Source organism: Numenius arquata, chromosome 11 (genome assembly GCF_964106895.1).
Source record: "Numenius arquata chromosome 11, bNumArq3.hap1.1, whole genome shotgun sequence".
Lineage (NCBI taxonomy): Eukaryota > Metazoa > Chordata > Aves > Charadriiformes > Scolopacidae > Numenius > Numenius arquata.
This window is the reverse complement of record NC_133586.1, coordinates 7,698,969-7,720,746: the sequence shown is the minus strand read 5'-3', so window position 1 is coordinate 7,720,746 and position 21,778 is coordinate 7,698,969. Positions and strand designations below refer to the sequence as shown.

Here is a 21,778-nt window from a genome sequence, read left to right as displayed (position 1 = left end):
AACCTGCTCTAAACTAAACAGATCCAAAACATGTTTAGCTCCCTGGAGAGGAGCCAAGAGACTAAAACGTTGTTTCGCTCTTAAATTACACCCGACGAACTCAATCGTTGGCTGTGTCAACCTTACACATCAATGCAAAGATGATGGGTTTGGGTAGCTTGCAACCTTCCCTTTTTCCCTTCCCCATCCTTAACCTGCGCCTGACAGCAGCTATCAAACACCCCAGCCACAGCCCAGCTGAGGGAATGAGCCACACTCAGAACAAATAATGTTAATTTATTGATGGCAGTGGGGCTTCCCCCGTTTCAGGCACGGGGGAGCCGAAACCGGTTGGAAACCCCATTACCCTGCAGAGGAGTTTCCACATGGCGGAGAATTGGAAAAGCATTTATTGGAGGCGGTGTGGCTGCTCCCTGGTCCTGCTCCCCTTTCGGTAAACCTGGAAAATCTGACCTGCTTTTCCATCACTGAGGGGGAAAAAGGAGGGGGAAGAGAAGAAGAGGGGAGGGGGAAAGAAAGGGAAAAGCACAGGAGAGGTGGAGAGGCTGTAAGGGAGCGGGCCAGGGAGCCGGCCGTCCAGCTGGCAGCCGGCAGAGCATGTCCACAGCCCAGACTGAAAAACAAAGCGGCTCGAGCCACGTTCCAGTGGAAAATCAGCAGGGACGGTCCATACGCGCCAAGGGACTGATACCTCACCCCAGCGATAAATCACAAGAGGCAGCAAAAGGCTCTGCAGGAGCCTCAGGGGGACAGAGGAGATGAAGTAGTGAGAAGGGACGATGAGGAGCAGAGTACTGGGAACCCCCCTCCCACCCCAAACTCTTTCTTCCCTCCCCTCTCCTTTATTTTCAGTTGTTTGGGGGAGGGGGGGGATCTTCCTCCCCTTTCTTTTCTCAGTTAGCTCATTGGGTTTGTTTTCTTTGCTTTAAACTGCACGGGCATTGCACAATGCTGAACTGCATCTCCCCCAGCCGTGACCCGGTGAGCCCCGTTGAGAGCACTGCCATGACGAGGGGATGGTGACCCCATCACACATCCATCCCCTGCTCCCTGTGCAGGCTGGACTCACAGCACAACTCCCCTTATCTGCTCCTCTCTGGGGAGGTGCAGGCAAAAACCACAATGAGGATAGCAACACACTTCTGCACGTAACATAGAGGCCAAAAAAAAAAAAAAAGTATACATTAAGAAGCTCCGGGAAGAAAATTTCCAAGCAGTTCTTTTATGTATATTTTCCAAAGCCTTGTGTCCTCCAAGACTAGGCTGAGCCCCCCAGTTCCATGCTCATAGCTACGCTCAAAGCTCCTCCAGGCTTTTCATTTCAAAATCAGTGACAGAGAATGAGAAGCACCAGTTTCTGAAGTTACCTTCTAAGATTTGAGGACTCCATCCTTACAAGCCATTTCAACAGGATTACTCAGCAGGTGAAAAAAGTCTAATTCCCTAACAAGTTGTGTATTTTGAAGTTAGTGACATTACCACAGCTAGTGGTTTTATTGCTGTTAGGTGGTGTTGGATTTTTCTTGCCCTCTCCACACTGCACAGCACCGGCAGCGCAGCCGGAGGGATGCGTGTGCAGTAACAACGTTATTTCTACAAAGGCCAGAACCTGCAGAGCCCGAGATCTTACTCCTGCTTCAGTCTGACCGGAGAGCACATTAATCATCTTAAAAGCCTGCCTCTTTGTGCTTGCATTACAGACACATATTACTATAATTATTAATATATATTTGTATATATGGCTACCTGATTACATACTTAATATTATATTTCTATAGTATGATATTGCATTGGATAATTAATAAGTCTCTAACTGATATTGATCCATATGAATACATGATTATAGATTTGGCATGTCAAATGAGCGCACATCATTTTGCAGCCAAATGGAGCGCAATAACTCTTGCCTGAAGCATAAAAATATCATACCAAAAGCCAAGGGATTTGGGGACACAATTGGGAAAGAAGCAGCATGGTGATACCACGGGTTCTCCTGTAAAACACTCACAAAACAGCTATTCACTGTTCATGACTATTCTAAACAGAGCACTTAAAAAAAAAAAGTGCTTATTTAACTTTGATGGGAGCTAGAACTTCTACCTAGAATAAAACCCTCATGTCAGTCACCCACATTATCCTACACTCTGAAAAGATTGGGTTTGGATTTCACATCAACACTCAGTGATTCAATCCCTGTTTTTCTTTCAAGTCCCTCAGATAAATTGAAGGAGATTCAGGTGAGACCCCTGCTCGTAATAAGAGCAAGGCAAGAAGTGTCCTCTCTATGATGACTCCAAGCAAAGTCAGTATTCAGGGCCCTGATAAATTACTCCATTTGTTTTGAACATGAATAATTCAATGAAAGGAAATGCTTTTTTTTTTTTCTTATCTTGGACACCAACCCCTCTTTGAAACTTGCCCAGACAAGATTTTTTCTGTCCCAGTGGAAGAGCCAGAAAGCACCAGCCAGCACGCAGGGCTGGGAGCTCGGCATGGCTGGTGGGCAGGGTGTGGGAACGATGGCTCTGAACCACCTTCCTGCTTCCTGAAGCCTGGAAATCATGGGAACTTTCAGGGAAATAAAAATAAAAACAAGCCACTGATTTTGGATCTAAATACGGATTCAGGAGTTTAAATTTCTGATTGTACTGTCATTAACGGCTAGAAACCCTGTCTGTCTCGCCTATCACATCTTTCAAGTTTATTTATAAAAAAATCAAAATACTGAAGTACTTTAAATGTGAAATTACTGAAGAAGGTGACGCACCACACAGCTCACTGCAAGTCAAGTGCTGCAACCATGTGCTAACAATGATTCACGGCAGATTCATTACACATTTTCTTTAGTTTACGTATTTTGCCCATAGAGGCTAGGATGTCAAAAATCAGAAGAAAAAGAAGGAAAGAAAAAGTGAGGAGAACTGCAGGGCTGCTTGTCTGGAGCTGCCACCGGCACACTGCTCACCTGGAGACTCCCGCGTCCGCTTGCGTTCCAGCAGGGAAGAATCGGGACATGGCTCCAGCGAACACCAGCTTTCACGGTTTATCTGAAAAATAGACCAGAGCAAATCAAAGAAAGGCCACTTTTGGTAACATCCCTGTTAAGCCTCTTCTGCAATGTCACTGCAACGCCCAGCAGGTATGTAGTCATGGCTTAATTTTGTCTCAATAGTAAAAACCTCAAAAGTAACTTATGACTACTTTTTTTTTTTTTTAGCATCACTAAACAAACCAATAAAATATGCCAAAAGATTTATTTCTCCGTGGAAAGTATGATTTCAGGGTGGCTCCCACTCAAGGCAGGAGTTCAGAGGGAGGAAGAGCCAGCGTTTAAGCTACTACTTGAGGACTGAAGAAACCTGGCTGCAATTCTCCCTTCCATTTGGAGCGGGACTGCAGGCAAGAGTCACCTCTGCTTTACACCTGGGTTCATTATCCACAGAACAGCAATTCCTTACCACCCATAGTGCTGTAAAGATAATTACCTTAAAGATAGTAAAGCACTCTGATAATGTGGAAATGAGGGCTAGGGAAGTGCCCAGGTCATGGTGAGAACCAGAAGCACTTTAACTGAAATGATGAATACATTAGAAACCCCCATTTTAACACTAAGATACATCACATGGTTTATTTCAACATGAGCCCTTATCATCTCACCCTGTCCCTCACCCCTTCCGTGACTTCCAGTCTCTCAGCAAGGATGACTGATCTGCTCTCAGCCTTCTCCCACATCTGCCTCCACTTTACTCTTCCTCACTTGGGCTATGTTGTCCATTCTGACTCTAAAGTGTGCTGGACTGTCCACAGCCCTTGGCTCATCCAACATATGCTTCCCATTGCTTTCGTCTACAGCTGGTAGAGTCTGGAAGCCCCTTTGCTCTCCTTCAGCAGCTCTGCCGTTCCTCCTTGCCAAACACCTCTATTTGTCAAACACCAGCAAATCTCACCTGGACAATCCCATGTCCCACATCACAAAATCCAGAGGTTGTTTCCCCTCCAGACCTACCTCAACACACAGGATCTCTCATGTTAAGTTGTAGCTAAAAGAAAGCTACTGAAAAGGATGACTTTGCCAACTATTTCTCCTAACCTCTCTCTGGTTTTCCTTTTCTCTCCTGAAATCATTTACTTTTCCCTCTCTCTGTCAAATAGAGAATTTTTACTACTTTTTGCCTCTGACCTGTCTTCAAATCCCCTCCATGATCCTACTCCGTTTTTGCAGTCCTCTGCTGGATTCTCATCCCCTCAATGTTCTCCCTTCTCCAACATTATGAAATGCACTGCTTTTTCCCATATTTTTTTTTAATACAGAAAAATCAAGACCCTCCTATCCTTGACCTGACTTGCAGTTTTGACAAATGACCTACGTCCACCTTCTCTTTCTCGCTGAGATCATGGAACTTGTTATTTGCAGTTGTTGGCTGGTGCTTTCCCTGGTTTGGCTGCATCCCCCTGCCCTTCACCGGAGGGGCTCCTGCCAGCATCTCTGCTCACCTCCTCCTTCCCATACCGCAGAGTCAATGCTCCACTCCCCCAGACCTGTCAGCTACTTTCTAAGGACATTTTTCTTCCTTAGGTTTTGTCCTCCTCCGTACTTCTGTGGTGACAAAATGGGGTTGGAAGGGCCTTTGACAGGTCAGCTTGTCCCTTTCTGCTGCTCCAAGTCACGCTCAACTATAATCTGAGAGGTCTTAATCCAAGGTGCCCTTAAAATCCTCCAGCAGCAAGGATGCCATGACCTTCCCCAGTCAGCTTTTGCTGGAGGAGATATGGAAGGAGCAGAGAAGATTTAAGAGGGGAAAAATGAGAAGGAGTCTCCCAGGAGAGGTGAAGGAGACCTCACGCTCTACTTGAGTGAGGTCTCAGGGTGATCTCAGTGCATGTCCCACCTGGATGTCCCTCCCCACCTCCATGCAATTGTACAGGCTATTTTTCTTAGATATGATGTACACTTCCTATCAGATGCTGCTGCCTTTGCTCATACATATTCATTATATACACGTTCGTCTAAGATCCCATTAGACCCCTCTATGTACATACATCTCAGATCCCATCTGTCTCCACACCTCTATTCAACACACACATCCCCTTATATACCCATCTTCTGCCTCTTACATATATATTCAATCAGAGGTGAAGAGGGAAAGAGAGGCAGTCTGAAGTCTGAGAAAGGCTTTTGCAAGCAAATACTCAAAGCAATGATTTTTTTTTTTTTTTTTATTTTCCAAAGTGACAGAAAGATGTTCATTTTTAACTGTTGCATGGGCAGTTGGTCACCGTTTGGATTCTTTCAACAGAAGAAAGAGACCTCCTGTTCTCAGCGAGGCTGAGGGGTATCTAACCTTAGCAATTAAACTTCACTGCAGAATTTATATACAATTTTTTTGTCTTAAAAGAGCTGTAAAGTCAAAAAATATCACATAATGACTGTAAAGTCAATAAATGTCATGTTAATGTTCTTTTCTCTCCAGATGAAGCAGAACCTATTTTGTAGCACTCTATCTTACATTTCGTTAAAGGCAAATCTAGAGGTTGAGCCTGAACACACTGAGGATGACAAATGCAAATGTGCTCAAGTCCACACAAATGAAGGAATGACCCAATTCAGATATGAAATCAAATTCTGCCTCCTCCTGACTGGCTTGCACCTAACTCCGTCCTCATCATGTTCAACCTGATCTTCTTTACTCTTCAACCAATGTATCTCCATCGAATTTAAGGGAACTACTCCTGCTTTATACTGATGTCCACCGTTGGAAATTGATAATTAAACATCCTGTTCAATAATTAGCTGTAAGAAAGCGAAATATAAGGAGGCTCCAGCCTATCAGTTGATTGGTAATAGAATAAACTATATTAGGCTGAAATAACATTATATTTTTTCCTTTAATAGAACCAATTGAGTCATTCACTGAAAATGCATTATAGACGTTGGCATTATTTCAAAAAAGATTTGAGTATTTTTCCCATTACCCAGCCAGCTCTCTCCTCTGCCCTGTGACTTTGCCAAGTATTGAAAAACGTCTGTTTTTTTTCTACAAAAAAAGCAATGAGAGAGTAACACTGAGGTTCAAGGTGCTGTTTCAGATATACCTGATGAGCTACAAAATAAAACATTAGGAACTAAGTATTTATCTTGGTAGTCCTAATTCAGGAATAATAATAATAATCATCCTTAAAACACAAACAAAGGAAACCACTACTATATACAAGTATTCCCTACGCCAAAACGAGCCCAGACAGGATTTGCTGGAGGTTTACTGTGTGCTCTCAGGAAACTGGGTGGTCCACAGATACTCAAAACACAACCCCCACTCTCCACAGCCCAAGGCTGAGTACTGGGATCCCTCCTCAACAGCTGAATTCTGCTCAAATTTACTCAGGACTGCAGGTACAGACAGTAAGGGCTGCAGAGAAAATACCATTATAAAATATACTCCTCCCTTCTTCCCTCTGTTTTGCTAAGAGGAGCCCAAGGACAGGACCACAGGCTGGTGGCCGCAGAAGATGATAAAAACCCCACGTGCTTTCTGCCTTGTTCACACTGATTGCAGCCCACCGATTCTGGGCACCCCAAGTCTTCGTGGGGGGAGCAGAGGATGCGGCGGTGTTCAGGCGGCAGAAGGGAATATGAAACAGCCTCTGGGAACGGAGTTTCAATACGCAGCTTTTGAAAAAACGCCAGCAGAGAACCAGCTATTTTTCCATGCAGAAGCCTGAATGTGTTTATCTGCAGCTCAGACACGGAATGAATCATGGAAGCACATCCCTAGGCACCAAAAAGTGAATCCCAAAGGATTTTCTGTTTGCCTGTGAAATGCTAGCAGACTAAATGCCCAAAGAGGGCTTTAGGACACCAGCTGGAGTTGCAAGCAGCAGACGGTTTGATTGCTGTTTCTGGGCACACACGGATGTATTTCCTGACTCTCAGAGTCTCCTGACTCTCTTCCTGCAGACACTGAATTTGAAACTTGAAGTGACTTAGTGGAGAAACCTCTTTGCATAAGAAAAGGACAGCACTGGACAATATTCGAGATAAACAGGGCTGGGATGTCCTCCATCACGTGGGGACCATGAGTGGCCCCAGCTCCTATTTCCAGGTTCCTCCTTCCTCTCCCCCTACATGACAGTCCTGGCCAAGGAGTTCTCTGAGCCCCTCCAGTGCTCGCGGTCCCCTGAAGTGCCTGACCATGACAACCACAATCAGCACCTCCTTCTCAGAAGACATTTCAAAAATGTCTACTTCTGGCAGAGCAGCCCGGCGAGGGTTTGCTAGAAACATTCACCTCGGGAGCCAGTCGCTACCTGGCTCTCATGCACCTCTCCTACCTTTCCACCATGGAAAAAATCCTTTTTCTCTCCCTCCGGTTTTATTTTAACTCTTCTCGCCTTCCATTTCCCAATAAAGAAAACACACTGACCTCTCAGGAAATCTTCCACTATTTTAAAAGTTTGCACTTGTCAGTCTCACCGGTAACGATATAAATCAACATCTCCACAGCAGAAGGAACCAGACTATTTTAACTTTCATTTCCTAGCAAACCTCTAGAGATTCATCTTCCCTCCATATTGTTTTAACTTTGTCCTAAATTTACAAGTTTCCACTTCTCTCCTTCTTTTTTTTTCCCCCCACAGCTTCCAGACTAAGTTCTACCTTGCAGCTAAAACCAGATACCATTGCACATAGGAAAATGTTTAGTATAGTAAAGATATATATCTATCTCTTTAAGTACCTGTAGACCACACTGAGCAATAACTGACACTAGAAAAGATTTGAAATAACCACTGAAGAATAAAATTAGCAAAAAACAAGCAATACTTTAAAGGCAACTATAACTAATTTGTTTAATAATAATGAATGATACAATGATTGATTTTCTAAATTTTAATGCAAATCTTAATTCTCTTCTAGGAACTACCTGTTCCTGAAAATTTCCTCTAGGATAGTTTTCATTGAAGAAAATTGTACACAGAACTGGAATTCAATGTTTATTCTGAGCAACTTTTAAATTTACAATTCCATTTCTGATGGAATAATCCCATCATCTCCTTCAATTCCTGAACTAAAACTCAAGCAGCAGTTCACCCCCTTGACAAAAACCACCTTTCAAGATCCTCCAAACCTCTTTCAAAAGGAACAGGAGAGATGGGGCACCTGGGGAAGGTCTTTTCATCGTCTTCCTTCAACAGGTGTTGACGCAAACAAACTCCATACACTCAAAACTCACATTAAAAGCAAAACCCGCTGCTTTGACAATCGTCTTGCCAGACGATATTCAGAGCAGACATATCAATTTGTTTACAAATTCCAGAATTTTTTAAATCGCTTATTTCAATGCTTTGTAATCTCCCTGAGTATTTTCTTGGCTTCAGCTTTACGGGACAGTTTTACAACCTGCACGAGGAACACAAAGACCATTCACCAACGTTTGCCAAAAGGGACAAAGTGACAACACTTGCACTTCTGCAATGATTTCTATAGAGATTTATCTTCTAGCACTGTGAATATGCTACATCAAGCCTTTTACCTTTACAGATTGGGTGACACCGTCCCAGGGCAACATTTTTTTCAAGGAGGTCCAAAGTGACCTCGTTGACAGCAACAAGCGAGCAGTGCTATAGAGAGCTATGCTAAAGGATTACACCAGACGAGGCTCCTACAACCACAGAACATTTTAAATGACTGAATAAATTAGCACTTTGTGGTGTAAGAGCAAGGCTGAGTTCCTAGAGTGCACTTTTCCCCCTGGCAGTGTCCCAACCAGGGAAAGGAGCAAGAACATTTTCCAGCCCTTGGCACTGGGATGTCCTGCCCCACCAGCAGAATTAGAGTCCTGGTAACAACAAACTTTAATTAAGCTTTAAAAACAGCAGCAATGGATTTGCATAAAAAACATCTCGATGAAAATGGGAGGAAAATTCCCACAAATATGTCTGTGCCTAAGGTGAAAACACATTAGTTTCATTTAAGTTATCCTTTCAGTTCTAATTCTACATAAGATACAAACAGATACACACAAAAGTTCTCCACGTAACCACAAATACACTTCTCTCCTGCTGTCCCATCGATAACCACACCACTGCAGACAGATGCAGGATTGAAGTTCAGAATCACTTTAAGGCCACAAAGTTCTATGAGACGCTGCATCTGAGGACAGCACTTCCCTCAGCCCCAAACCTTAAAGAAGAACATACTTATGTGTCAAATTACCAGAAAAAAAAAATGCACAGGAAAAAATAAACACACTTTGTAAGTATGACAACATACAATGGAGGAAACATTAGCTTCAGTTAACATCAAGAACGTCCCCACATGCTACTTTTAGCTTAGGATGCTGCAAATAGCACTTTGCCTTAGGTGGGCAGGGTTCATTCCAGGGAGCTGGTAGAGCTACCAGAGCAGCCGTCTGCCAGGGAGCAGAATAACACATTGATAACCTCCCCTTTTAATTTCAAAATGCCTTAATTATTTTTATAACACTGGGCTAGTTTTAATTTCATGAATAACCTTCTGATTTTTAACTGGAAGCTGAACGGACTCTGTTCATCTGAAAAGTAAATCAAACCTCGTTTCCCCAGTTGTGAACAAACTTAGACCTTCTGCCTACACTTAACATTCATCTACAAAGGCGAAACGTAGATACAGGCAATGAACTATTACAAGGTATTTCCAGTTGCGATTGCTCGGTCTCCCAATCTCATATCTGATTTTCTAGCTCTGCAAAGCACAGCCCGTTCACGCAGACTTGGACGCCTGTCTAACTTCACACGCGTCGCGAGGCGCCAGCCAGTGTGGCATCCGCCTTCTCTCCCTAGACAGTTATATTTGTGGCAGCAGGCACAGCACAGAAACGAGACGGGGCTGCCAGCTCACACATGGGCACGCTCAGAATTCCCATTTTTGGGTCTTGCAATAACAAAGCTCAGACTGCTTTACCCTGCACGTAGCTGCTCAGAACTCAATAAACTCTTCAGACAAGTTGATGTCCCGCTTGCCCAACATCCTTCTCCCTCATCTGCCTCAACGCAATCCCAGCAGGAAAGATGATGGCAAGTTTTTTTGCCATTTCTGCATCACCCAGGCTTCCCTGGACAGTGGCAAACCACTATGCCCAGTAACCACGGTCATCACATTTGCATCGCTGCAGCAGCAGAAAGAGCCGAGGTAAAGCTGAAGTCCTACCTCCCACGTAAGGGCTGGGACAGTGATGTACCCGCTGCCTCTTGCTCTTTTGTATGTGGGGAGGAGGAAGAAAGAATGTTAAAGCTAAAAATAACTGTGAGCATCAAGCCCCAAAATCGCTGAGGTTTTTTCTTCATAACTCCACAAGCCACTGTTTCAGGCACAATCTAAACATGGAAAATTTGAGCCCCAACACACTGACCCTTCAGAAGACATGTGCATTGCAAAACAGTCGCTTTCAGTAGAAAAATTCTTTTCCGGCTGTATCTAAGAACGGTTGCAATCAATGCAAATAAAATACCATCTATAAACATTTAGCAACTGAAATGACACAAAATGTTCTTTGTTCACTACTTGTTCCAGTTGTCCTTCTCCAGCAGCTGTTTTTCTTTCCTATGCCATGGTTACCGAGTTCCCCCTCTTAAAATGAAGCAAAGAACATATTCATCTACCACTTAAAGCAAAGACGTCTTGTCCTAGTCAATCCGTAGGCCACATTAAAAGCTATTTGGTGCTTTGCAGGTATCTTGTTACGATTTCATCCAGATCAAACACTCCTGGTAGATCCTATTTGGGTTTGCTTTTGTTGTAAGGCTATTTATTTGCTTTTCAATACTTGACACTTCAGAAACCCTGGCCTCTTGACTCACCAAAATATAGCGGCCTAGACAAGGTACAGTTTTATTTCCGTATTTTAATTCAAAACAAACCCAATGAAAAACCCTGCCCCTGCAGCTCCCTCATTAAGGGTCTGATCCAAGTCCCATTAACGTCAAGAGATGATCTGCCCCTGACGCACTCTAGAGCTGGCTTGGATCCCTAGATCATCAAAATCCAATTTCATCTACCGGTTATGTTATAGAAAGCGGCTAAACCACGAAGAATGACTGAAAAAAAATCAAGCAAAAGTTGCCTGTAACTCCAGCTGTCACTTGCACCCTGCTATTTTAAACATCTGCAGCCTGCACAGCCCGTGTTGGGCGCAGCAATGCGTGCACACACGTATATGGACACTGAGTCACTCGCAGGGACAGACAGTATAACCCACAGCTTCGAAACTCCATTAGGAAAATACTAGTGGGAACTACTAACAAGAGCCACATTTTGTTATAAAAATCTAAGCTTTGCTGAGCAAAACCTAATTTAAGGAACTGATGACATCAGAAATACTGAAGTCAGACAATTACAGTGAATTACATTGCAACCCAGGCATTCAGATACTCTTTATAAAGAAAAAAATTATGTTTTTTATATTGGCAAGCGAGGTTGTCAGGGGTACCGGGTCTTCTCCCAAGAACTACAAAGCACTCGTTTCACACGAGTCGTGTGAGCACAGTATGTCTACATTGTTTTAAACGACTCATAGGGTGTCTAGGGATTGAATGCCATGGGATTCCATAGAATCACAGAATCATAGAATCGTCTAGGTTGGAAGAGACCCTTGGGATCATCCTCAACCAGCATCATTAACATGAAAGTTCAAAAATACTCAACAAAACTGAATTGGTAGAGAAAACAAGCTACGGTTATTTGTCACCAAAAACCAAAGGATGCATTGAATTAAAGGAAAATATTTTCATTCCTAAACAAAGCAAGTTAACAAGTGTCTATTTTAGTGCAGATAAAGTAGAACAAAAATAATTTGAAAATAAACTTTTTTATACGTTCTTGTCTCATCTTGCAAAGAAGGGCATGAAGCAAAAATCATAAAGAAGGAAGCCATACAATCCTGCAGAAACCCACTGTCTCAGCTAAGAAAAGGAGAGAAGAAGGGAGAGGGAAAGGAAATGCTCTTCCAGGAGTTCAGATCTCTAAGTTGGGCTGTGTTCTGCAGTCCCTCTGGCCGCTTTCCGATTTCCATCCACTTTGCCAGGAAACTGCTGAAGCTCCAAAAAGCTGTTACGGAGACAGGACATTCCCAGACTGCCATTGTGCCATTTGGTGGAGCACTTGCTAATTTTAGAGTAGAGGAGGAACACGCTGGGACAATTAGCCAAGAGCCACTCCTGGCTCTTTGCTCCAACCCATCTTCAGACAAAACTCACACCCAAACAATGAGACCAACAGCAACTCCCTCCCTTCAAACACAAACAAAGAACAGGAAAAGGAGGATCCACCGTGCCTTATTTGGCAGAATACATCTTTTGGGGGACACGTGCGTTTCAACCCCAAAAGCGACCACTGGAAATGAAAACCCTTTGCCCAACAGCACCTTCCGCAGAAAACCCACCTGCAAACGGTGATGGTTGCAAAGGAGGGGGGGGACCGTTTAACGGCAGAGGACAGGGAAGGTGGCTGGAGAGAACTCTCCCAAACGGTATCTGACTGCATCCCACAAGAGATCAGCTGGTTGCAGGGATGGTAATACTTGGCATGAACTGGTTTGATAGCGCACAGAGCCATCTCCAGGCCGAAGGGCAAGAGTTCTTTTACCTGACCACCCTTTCTCTGCACTGCCCAGCCGGGGGGCACAGGTACAGCAGGGAACAGATCGACCCCCTTTCAAGATGGGGAAAGGAACCCGTAAATAAGCGTATATAAATGTCATACCTTTAACAACACAACATCTACAGTCCTGTCCACCTTGGAGATGTCGCACAGGCTGTATCGCCTCTTGTGGCGTTCGTACATTTTGTCCAAAAAGCCAGGAGCGGAGAAGCAGAGCCCACCATGAACCCCGGGCTGACCACGGCTCCAGACCTCTCACATACGTGCTCGGAGGAGTCCCTGTGTCCCAGCACACCCGCTTGCCTGAGCCTCTTCACTGGAAAAAGAAAATCCCAGAGCTGCCACCAGCTGAGAAAGTCTTCTCGGAACAGATTTGCTTATAAAGGCAATGCAGGAACTTATAGCAAACAAAAGATATTTGAAGAGAGCTTTATACATATAGGATTATTCTTTTTTTGCAACTGCTAAGAATGGTATCAGCCTTCCTGTTATAGTAGTAATAATAATACTAATAAAAAAAACCAAAACCACCACGTTTTCCAGACAACTTTGATATCCAAAAAGCACCAGAATAAAAATCCTGCCTGAAAAGAGAACAAAAGCCAGATGTGTGCAGCAGGAACCTTGACGCTCCAAGAAGGCAGGCAGAAGGTAGGCTCAGCCACAACCCGTCTAATTCAGGAGGAAAAAAAAAAAAAAAAAAAAGCCGATCACCGTATCCAACGTAAATACTGTCACAAACGGGTTTTTTTTCTTTCACGTCCTCGTGCACTGGAAGAAACAATAAAAAAAAAGGTACTTTCCTCCTTTTGAGTCGGTCCACTGCTCGCCAGACAGGAGGGCTCGGTTTTGCGTTAAGTTTAAATTTCTAATGACAGCAGAGGGCAAAAGGAAAGAAAATAATGAAATAAAGCCACTCCCTCCTGGTTTGGGCTGGGACGTCACTACTTGCCTTTTCAGTCCTGCACCAGTGTTCTCCCAGCTTTCAAAATTTCTTTGCAGTTGTGGGAGCATGATTCATCTCTTCAGAGAGAAGGGAAAAAAAAAAAAAAGAGGGAGGGAGGGGGGGAAGAAAAAAGCAGCAGCTTTTCTTCACCAGCCTCTTCCACCTCCGGCTGCAGGCACTCGGCGTGGTTACTCGGTCCAAAAAAGAGACTGAGAAGCAAAGGGACGTGTTTTCAGAGAGGTAAAAAGCCTCTTCCCCTCTCCCCCCAAGCCAGGTGAATGAAAGACAATTTCAGGCTTAACGCTTCCCCGAAACAGGAATGGAAACTTATGATTTAATCAGTGCACACGTACAAAAACAAAAAAAAAAAAAAGGAAAAAAGAAAGGAAATCAGCCATTTACTTTTTTTTTTTGTTTGTTTCCAACACAGAGCAAAAGATTTCAGCAACTTGCTCTCCAGAAAATACAATTTTCCCTCTTTTATTCCAGTCTGAAAGGCAGTCTTTTTTTTTTTTTCTTTTTTTAAAAAAAAAGCCCTCTAAGTTGTTGGGGGTTTTTTTTTGTTTTTTTTTTTTTCTTCTTCTTTCTAATGCTGGGCCAGTGGGAGCGTCTCTCCCCTCTCAATAGCTCATTCACATCAGCTGGGCCTTGCCTGCGCTGCCACATGGTTTCCTGTTTTCAAACTGCCCCCTTGCAGCCCCCTCCGCTTTCCACCCCACCCTGACCTCTCCAGGGATGAAATCTTTCCATACTTCCCTGGCTTTAGACATTCTCTCATTCACCGATTCAAAAGGGAAGGGGGGCGGTGGAAAAAAAAAAAAAAAAAAAAAAAAAAGAAAAAGAAAAAAAAAAAAGAGAGAGAAGAAAAGGGGAAGGGGGGGTGTTTGGGGTGTTTCTGTGGTTGGGAGTTTGTAGCCAGCAGAACTTGCTGCTTTTCTGGGTAGAAAAGCTGGAAATGGAGGAATTGTTAATCCCGTGTCGCAAAGCAGGAAACACAGACCGCAGAAATGGCACTTATCAACCCAAGGCTTAATTGCAGATCTCCAAGAGCCATCCTCGGCGGCATGGGCTGGACTGGCCCACCTCCTGCTGGGATTTGCTCCGCTCATGGAGCTCAGTTACGGGGTCTGAATCCATCCATTGCGACCAGGAACTCCATCTCCTCTCTTCCCGGTGCTACCCAGTTCTCCCGGCCACCCAAACCCATTGCACATCAGCCTGCCTGTGAGTAACACAGGAACTGAGCCTCCTCCACCCCTGCTTGGTAAAACACTGAAGAACGGGAGTTTACAGCAACACAAAGTACTATTTTGGGCTCTCCTGGCTATGACACCCCCAATCCCTACAGCCAGATTACGCAAAAGCATAATTACCCTCTAAACTTAGACTCAGTAAGAGAGCTGAGAAGGGTGGCTTTTCCTAAGACCACAGCACAGCTTGGTGGCACGGCAGCCAGTCACCACTCGAAGGTCCACCTTTGGGCATCACGTCACCTCATGCACTGGAATGGGCCGGGGAGTCACAATGGACCAGCTCCGCCCGGTAAGTGACACAGGTATGCTCTTACCTACTCAACGCGAGGTATCTCCCCCCGCTTTCATTAGGCTCCAGTCTCTCCCTCACAACCCAAAGCTTCATCTCCACCACACCACCAGCTGAACTGAAAAGGATCTCCTCTACGAGGCTCTCTTACAGCTACAGTCCCCAGCTCGAGATCTCAGCCAATGACTCCTTAACAACAAGTGGAGCTTCTGCTTTCAGTATTAGGACACACACAAAATGTGGTAGTACTTTGGGGACTTTCTGGAGCCACCAGTTTTCTCCACAAGTAATGAATCCCAGCAATCATGTGCCTGTCGAGATGAGGAATCAGAAATGGCTGTGACAGCATTCCAGCCCCTCAAACACTACCATAAAAGGCAGGGATTTCCTCAAATCTAAATTTACAAGAGAGGAACCTATAAACAGAGTGTGTGAATTTAGTTCAGGTAAAGGAATTTGCAGCAGTTGCTGTGCCTTAATGATGCTCTAATGTTTCATTATGGAGCACTCGTATTTTTTTTTAACTGATACAGCAGTTAATTTTGTTTTCAAATCAATTTAATTACAGCTGCTGGTATATAAGGCTGAGACTTATCCAAGCAGTAACTGCACAGCTCTGTCTGGGTGCTCCGCTTAAAGCACTTCACGTTAGAGCCACAGAGCCCCTCTGGCACCCAGAAAGGGATGTCCAGGCTGCAAGGGTCAAGCAATGTCCACCTCGCAGAGGAGACCACCACGTCAGCATCGCTACTAACTACGACAGTGCATCTTCCACGGAGATGCAAGCGAGGTCTGACTTGTTGCTGCATCAACACCCGGATTTTTGTGGCTCACATTATCTCCCGCTTCCTACACATAAAGATAAATGAGAAACATCTCTAACCAAAGGAGGTGGGAGACAGACTGGGAGACGCACAACCTTCACAGCAGGAAGTTAAAAAGAGGAGGCCAGTTTTTCTGAGCTGTGCACAAGCATCTTGGTGTGGCCAAAAGCCACAAGTAACCCAACGTGTGCCTTCGTAGGGCAGGAGGGAACAGAAAGTTCTGGTGGAAGGCACAGGCAGGGTGACTCTGGGCACAGAATGTGTCCCAGGACTCAATACACGTCCATGCCCTACCTGTGAATCAAGATGATGACCTGCCTTCCTCCATAATTATGTGTCTTGATCTAGTAAAGGTTGCCAACTGATCCCTTTGGACACCTCTACACCCTCAGCCACAGAGGGAAATAATCAACACAAACAAACCCACAAAATATATCTGCCCCCCCCCTTTCTCCCTTCTCTTTTTCTTTTCAGATTTAAGCTTCCAAATCCCTAATTTGTTCCAAGAGTTTTCCTGTGGTTATGTTCCTGACTCACAGCCAAGATCAGGAGGCCAATGACGACTACAGACACCCAAAGTCCATCACATCTTCGTTTCCAGACTTTACTGCTGAAGGGGAGGGGAAGAAATGTAATATAAACAAATAGAAGATAATGTGCCAGACAAACTCCCCCCCCCACCCCTGCCTTGGGAGACCATCACTCTCTTCCCACGTTAGGTGGGGCTTTTGCTGCATTGTTTGAGGCCAAAAATCTTGCCTTGCTCCCAGCCTTACACACACACGGGCAGCCGAGCAGACGCAGAGACAGACTCAGCCCGGACGAAGCAGAACAAAGGTTTCCAGCCTCCTTTGTCCATCTATTTAAGGCAGTCCCTCGAATGCCCTACGCGTGTTTACGCAGTATATAGTATTTATCCTCAGCAACACAATGCACCAGACAAGCAGAGGATAAAGATTACATTAAAAAACAACAACAACAAAAAAAAAACCCAAACAAAACCAAACAAAAAAACAAAAAAACAACACTACTCCAAGGAGTAAATAATTCTTGTTTTTTCGGAGAGTTGCTCAAAATGGAGCGGAGAGGCGAGCGGCAGCCCCGGCCACCGGCTGCTGATGAGACAGTTCTGGGCTCCTTATTAAAAACATCTGGAAGCGCTGAGCCGCTTTGTGCAGACAGGAGTTTGAAACTATCCAATCGTTTCATATCCAAACCAAAGTCCAGCGCTGCGGATTTCAAGGGAAGGAAAAGGGAGGCGGGGGGAGGGGGGGGGGGGGGGGAAGGCGCTCGATCGCACCATATGATCTGTAACTCATCCAGATAAAACTCCTCCTCCTCCTCCTCTACCCGCTAACAGACCTCTTAATGAGAAGGAAATCATGGTTATTCTGAAACAGACTGCACTATTGTTATCTGTTTCAAATTACTTTTGCCGTATCGTTATGAAACACTGAAAATGATGCAATCTGCAGAAATACTCAGGCTTTTTTAACTTTTTTAACTGTGGCTCTGATACGAACGAATGGAGCAGTAGATGAAAAAAGCCTCCCTGTTTTAAGCAAGTTAAAACCCACTTTTGGGCACTAAACGCAGGAGATAATAAATTCGTCAGACAGTAAGAGAAAAGAATTACAATTTCAGTTGCTCTTTTCTTAAAAGAAATCGGCTTTTTGGAAAGGGTTTTAAAAATTTTTTGTTTCTGGCACTTGCAGGGATAGACAAAACAAACCCCTTTTTTTCTAAAACTAAATAAGGCAAAGGAAATCTGCACTCTAATACTGCAAAAAGCCTGTAAGAGGAGCGCGTCCAATCTGGAAGGGATCGCACATCCATCGTGTCTGCCAGGAGGCAGGTCAGCACCCGCGCGAGAGGAGACCAAGACGGATGCTCCGACGTGGATTTTGAAGAAGACCAGGCCATTGCTGAACGCTCGCTCACGCTGCAGACCTTGGTCATGAGCCCTGGGTGTCAGATAACGCATCTCTCGTTTTTGCAGGAGCACTGCAAGACTGAGAGGAGTTTTGTCACCGACCTGCTCCCACCCTGCCTGTCCATCCATCCGCACCTCTGCGGTGACACTTTGGTCCAGGACCACATCTCTCTGACCGTGGCACGACACGCCAGCATCCCACCAATCCTCCTTCATGGGGTGGCCCCAAAAGGCTGGTTGTGATTTTGGATGCCTCTAGGAGGTAGGGCGCGGAAAGAAGAGGAGTCACAGAGAGGGATGTGGACAGTCCCCTGGGATCAGATGTCACGGGGATCCCAGCTGTGGCAGTGCTGCTGTAAGGGGGAATGTCAGTGATGCAGGCAACAAAACCTTCACAATCCTGGTCCTAAAACACCTCGAGATTCACCAGCTCAACTTAATCCTTGGGGCAAATCGTCCAACAGTACCAACACAACTTTTATTCTTCAGCCTGGGCAGCCCCGACCCTCCTAAAACTTCCCTATTTATATCATTCAGATCTTCACACAAAGGTCTGGAGAGAGGCATTTCCTCGCACAGCAGTTCCGTGCTTTGGGACAACCCGACCAAGCTGAATTTTATATCCAAACAAACCACCGTACAGCTGCAGCCTGCATTAGAGCTCAGAGACATAACCATCTAATAAACAGCTGAAGAACCACAAAGGAGGAACGAGGAGGGCTTGGAAAGCTGTCAGACATATGGATACATGGAGCGCGTGTTTTGAGAAAATACAAAAACACCTTGAGAGACCTTCAACCATTTCCTGACCTTCCCTTTTCTAATATTTCTCAGAGACTCGGTGTATGTTTCTCAGGAATTTCTATTGTCCAAATAACCTTCGGAAAAATGCTGAAGCTCTGGTGTGCCACGGAGCATGCCTAAACATCCTTCCAGAGGAAGTCAACTGCCCATCCCACTGCTCCCAAACGGCTACAGGAGAAACACATCCCACGCAAGAGATTAGCAACCCCTCAGCTGACTTTACATCAGTTTGCAACATCTAGTTCTGCCTTTACCAAAAATAACTGCAAATCGAGATGTCTGGCTGGCTGAAGTGCTGTGGGATCTTGGACCACGCCACAGATATTTATTCAGCGTGTTAAGGGAGTCAAGAGAAATACTTGCTGTCAAACACTGGACACGGTGTTTCATCCTGTGAATTCCAGCATCCTGAAAACGGGGAAAGGAAAACACGAGCGGATAAAGTGGGAACAATCCCCAAAACAGACTGCCAAGGAGCACCTATGACCTGCAAAAGCAAATCAACCTCCCAGAAGCAACCTGAGCTGCATGTCCCCTGCCTCCTCCAGGACACCCACCAGCTGCTCCTGCGCTCCGGCACTTCCCATCAGGGCACGGGGTCTAATTATCTACAGACGGGTAAAACGCAAAAATATTGGGGTCTTTCAGAAAGAATAGCACAATTTGCAACCAAGACATCTGGATGGGAGATACTGCTTTGGTATCACAGTCGGCTCCGCCCAGCCTGAAGCTGCTGCTGAAGGGGGTCCTCAGAAAGGACATTCACTTCTTTGACCCCATCCGGCAGTAAGGCTGGTCGTGTTGGCTTAGCTCACATTGCCCTTCATGTTTTTCAGTTGCTGGTAATGAACATGCAAATTTTACATGCACACAATGAGCAATAATCTTTGCTAATTACGGTGATTCATGCCTCCTACTCTAAACGCAGGATTACAATTTCTGGGATCTGGAAAGATAACGATATAAATAGAAGTATTTAAAACAGTGGATTGTATTTATAGGAGTTTTCAAACCATCGTAAACATTATGCAAGCCATTCGAAAATTGGTTTGCACAGGGTACCCACCAAATATTTGAAGGCCTGCTCAATCCACGCTAAACCCAAACAAGAAATGTCTAGTAACTCATCCTGCAGTGATTTAAATAGATCATCGCATTTGTCCCAAATGCAAGAAAAAGCGGATGTTTCACTATCTATAAAGTTCACAAATGCAAAATTCAAAGGAAATTGTCATTTTTATACCGTGCATAATAAAAAAGCATGTTCTGACACGACTGGGATAGATATAGGATACAAGAAAGTATTGATTTACACAAATAAAAACATATGTTCCATTATTCCACAATAACAAATTCCAGAAAGAGTAAAGCCTTATGGTTCAAGGTATGAGGCTAAAAATTTGGATGAGTTTTTGTGCAAGAAAAGAGACCACCTTGCATTTGCGGGGTGCAGGAAACATCACCTTGTCTTCCAAAATCCCAGCTTGAGACCCGTTGCTGCAGGCACAGCACGGGAGCCGACAGACATCGCCGGAGCCGCCCCGGGATGCCTTGTCATAATAAGAGACCGGTTCCAGGATACGCCTGGTGGATGCTTCTATCTAAAGAACTTATGTATTTAGCTAAAAACAGAGACAGGATAACAGATTATAGAGATGAATTGGCGGATAAAGCCCAACAAAAATGACGTATGGTATCAGTGAGTACAATTAATAGACAATATAAAAATGACACATCTTGAGCTGAGGAAATTATTCAACTTTTACCATTCTTTTATGCCTCCAGTTTAAGTCACTGTAATCCAATTGAAAAACAGAGAAGGGTCATTCAAATGAATAAATCATGCCAGAAAATGATTCAGCTTCCCTTCTTTTTTTTTCTTTCCCTTTTTAATTGAAGTCCCTAAGATGCAGCCCTTGGGAAGCCCACACGACCATGTATTGTCCTGGCCGGTCACCCTGTCAAAAGGGAAAAAGCTATCTCTTCTTTCATCTTGTAACTTGAAAATCTGGGAGGGGAAGCGGTGGGAAAGCAGAGCACCATACAAAGGCACCCATCATACTTCCAGGTCCATTTTTTGCCTGGCTGCTAACGAAGGCAGGGGATTGAAGACACCGGGGTATTTGTTTTCCCCTTCCAATTTTTCTGTTTGCTTTGTGGGGAGGAGGATCTCAGACCGACCGGTGACTGAGATGCTCTGAGTGCAGCCAAGCCCCCCTCTCCCCAGCAATAACAGACACTCCAGCTCACCCTCCTACCTACACTCCCATCCAACCAATATTTTCATGCCCTCTCTACATGCATTTGGAAACTTGAAATAAAATCCAACGCAAACTTTGAGAGGAGGCATTTGGATTCCAGCTCCTGCCTGGGAGGTCTGCTCTAGGACCACATGAGCATTCATTTGCTCACTGTTTTATCCGTTTCCCTGGTAGTCCTCTGTAAAGAATATTAAACAAACATGTCTTTACAGCTCGAGAGCCCAGGAAAGAATGTTGGCCCTGTGGAAGAAACCTGTTTTCACCAATTTTTACCCCACTTTTATCTCTCCCATCTAAAGACATATATGCAAGGGTAAGGACTCATTGAGTCCACAAAGCCATCGTTAAGGACTGCTATACCAATACATGCTAAATGTGTTACCTTTAGCCCCATTTTAGAAAACATTCCTAAAAGAATTTCAGGACATAACCCATATGTATCATTAACGGCCAGATATGTGGAAGCACCATCGTTAGTGAGAAATTTTCTCAACCATTGACACTGCTCCAGGAAAAGTAACAAAATACTTATTTCTAAGGTTATAAGCTAACATATGTTACATCTCCACCAGCTTTTCAAAGACCCCTTTACAGTAACATTTGTTGTTGCAGGGATAATTCCTAACTGGAATAACAGATCCAAATTCTGGCTCCTATTCCTCTCCACTCAGTTAAAGGTAGGGAATGTCCCTGCAAACACTGGGAATTTGGGGTCAATACAGGTGTTTTAGGAAAACTTTAGTTACAGGGGGTTTGTGCTCCCCTCTCTAATTCCCCACCTGCCACGGCTGCTGCACTTCCATACATTTAACAACTTTAATCAATAGATAAATAAAC

The 21,778-nt window shown here is 44.5% G+C and overlaps 1 protein-coding gene across 1 annotated transcript in view; it reads right to left on the bottom strand.

The window, feature by feature from the left end:
• Positions 1 to 13,160, bottom strand: part of AKAP13 (A-kinase anchoring protein 13) — a 72,733-nt gene extending 59,573 nt beyond the window's left edge. The window contains exons 1-2 of the mRNA XM_074156013.1: positions 12,734 to 13,160; positions 2,966 to 3,047 (exon numbers count right to left, since the gene is read on the bottom strand). Of these exons, the coding sequence (XP_074012114.1) occupies positions 2,966 to 3,047; positions 12,734 to 12,814 (163 nt within the window). The 5' untranslated portion in view covers positions 12,815 to 13,160. The remainder of the gene's footprint in view (positions 1 to 2,965; positions 3,048 to 12,733) is intronic.
• Between the last annotated feature and the right edge of the window lie 8,618 nt (positions 13,161 to 21,778).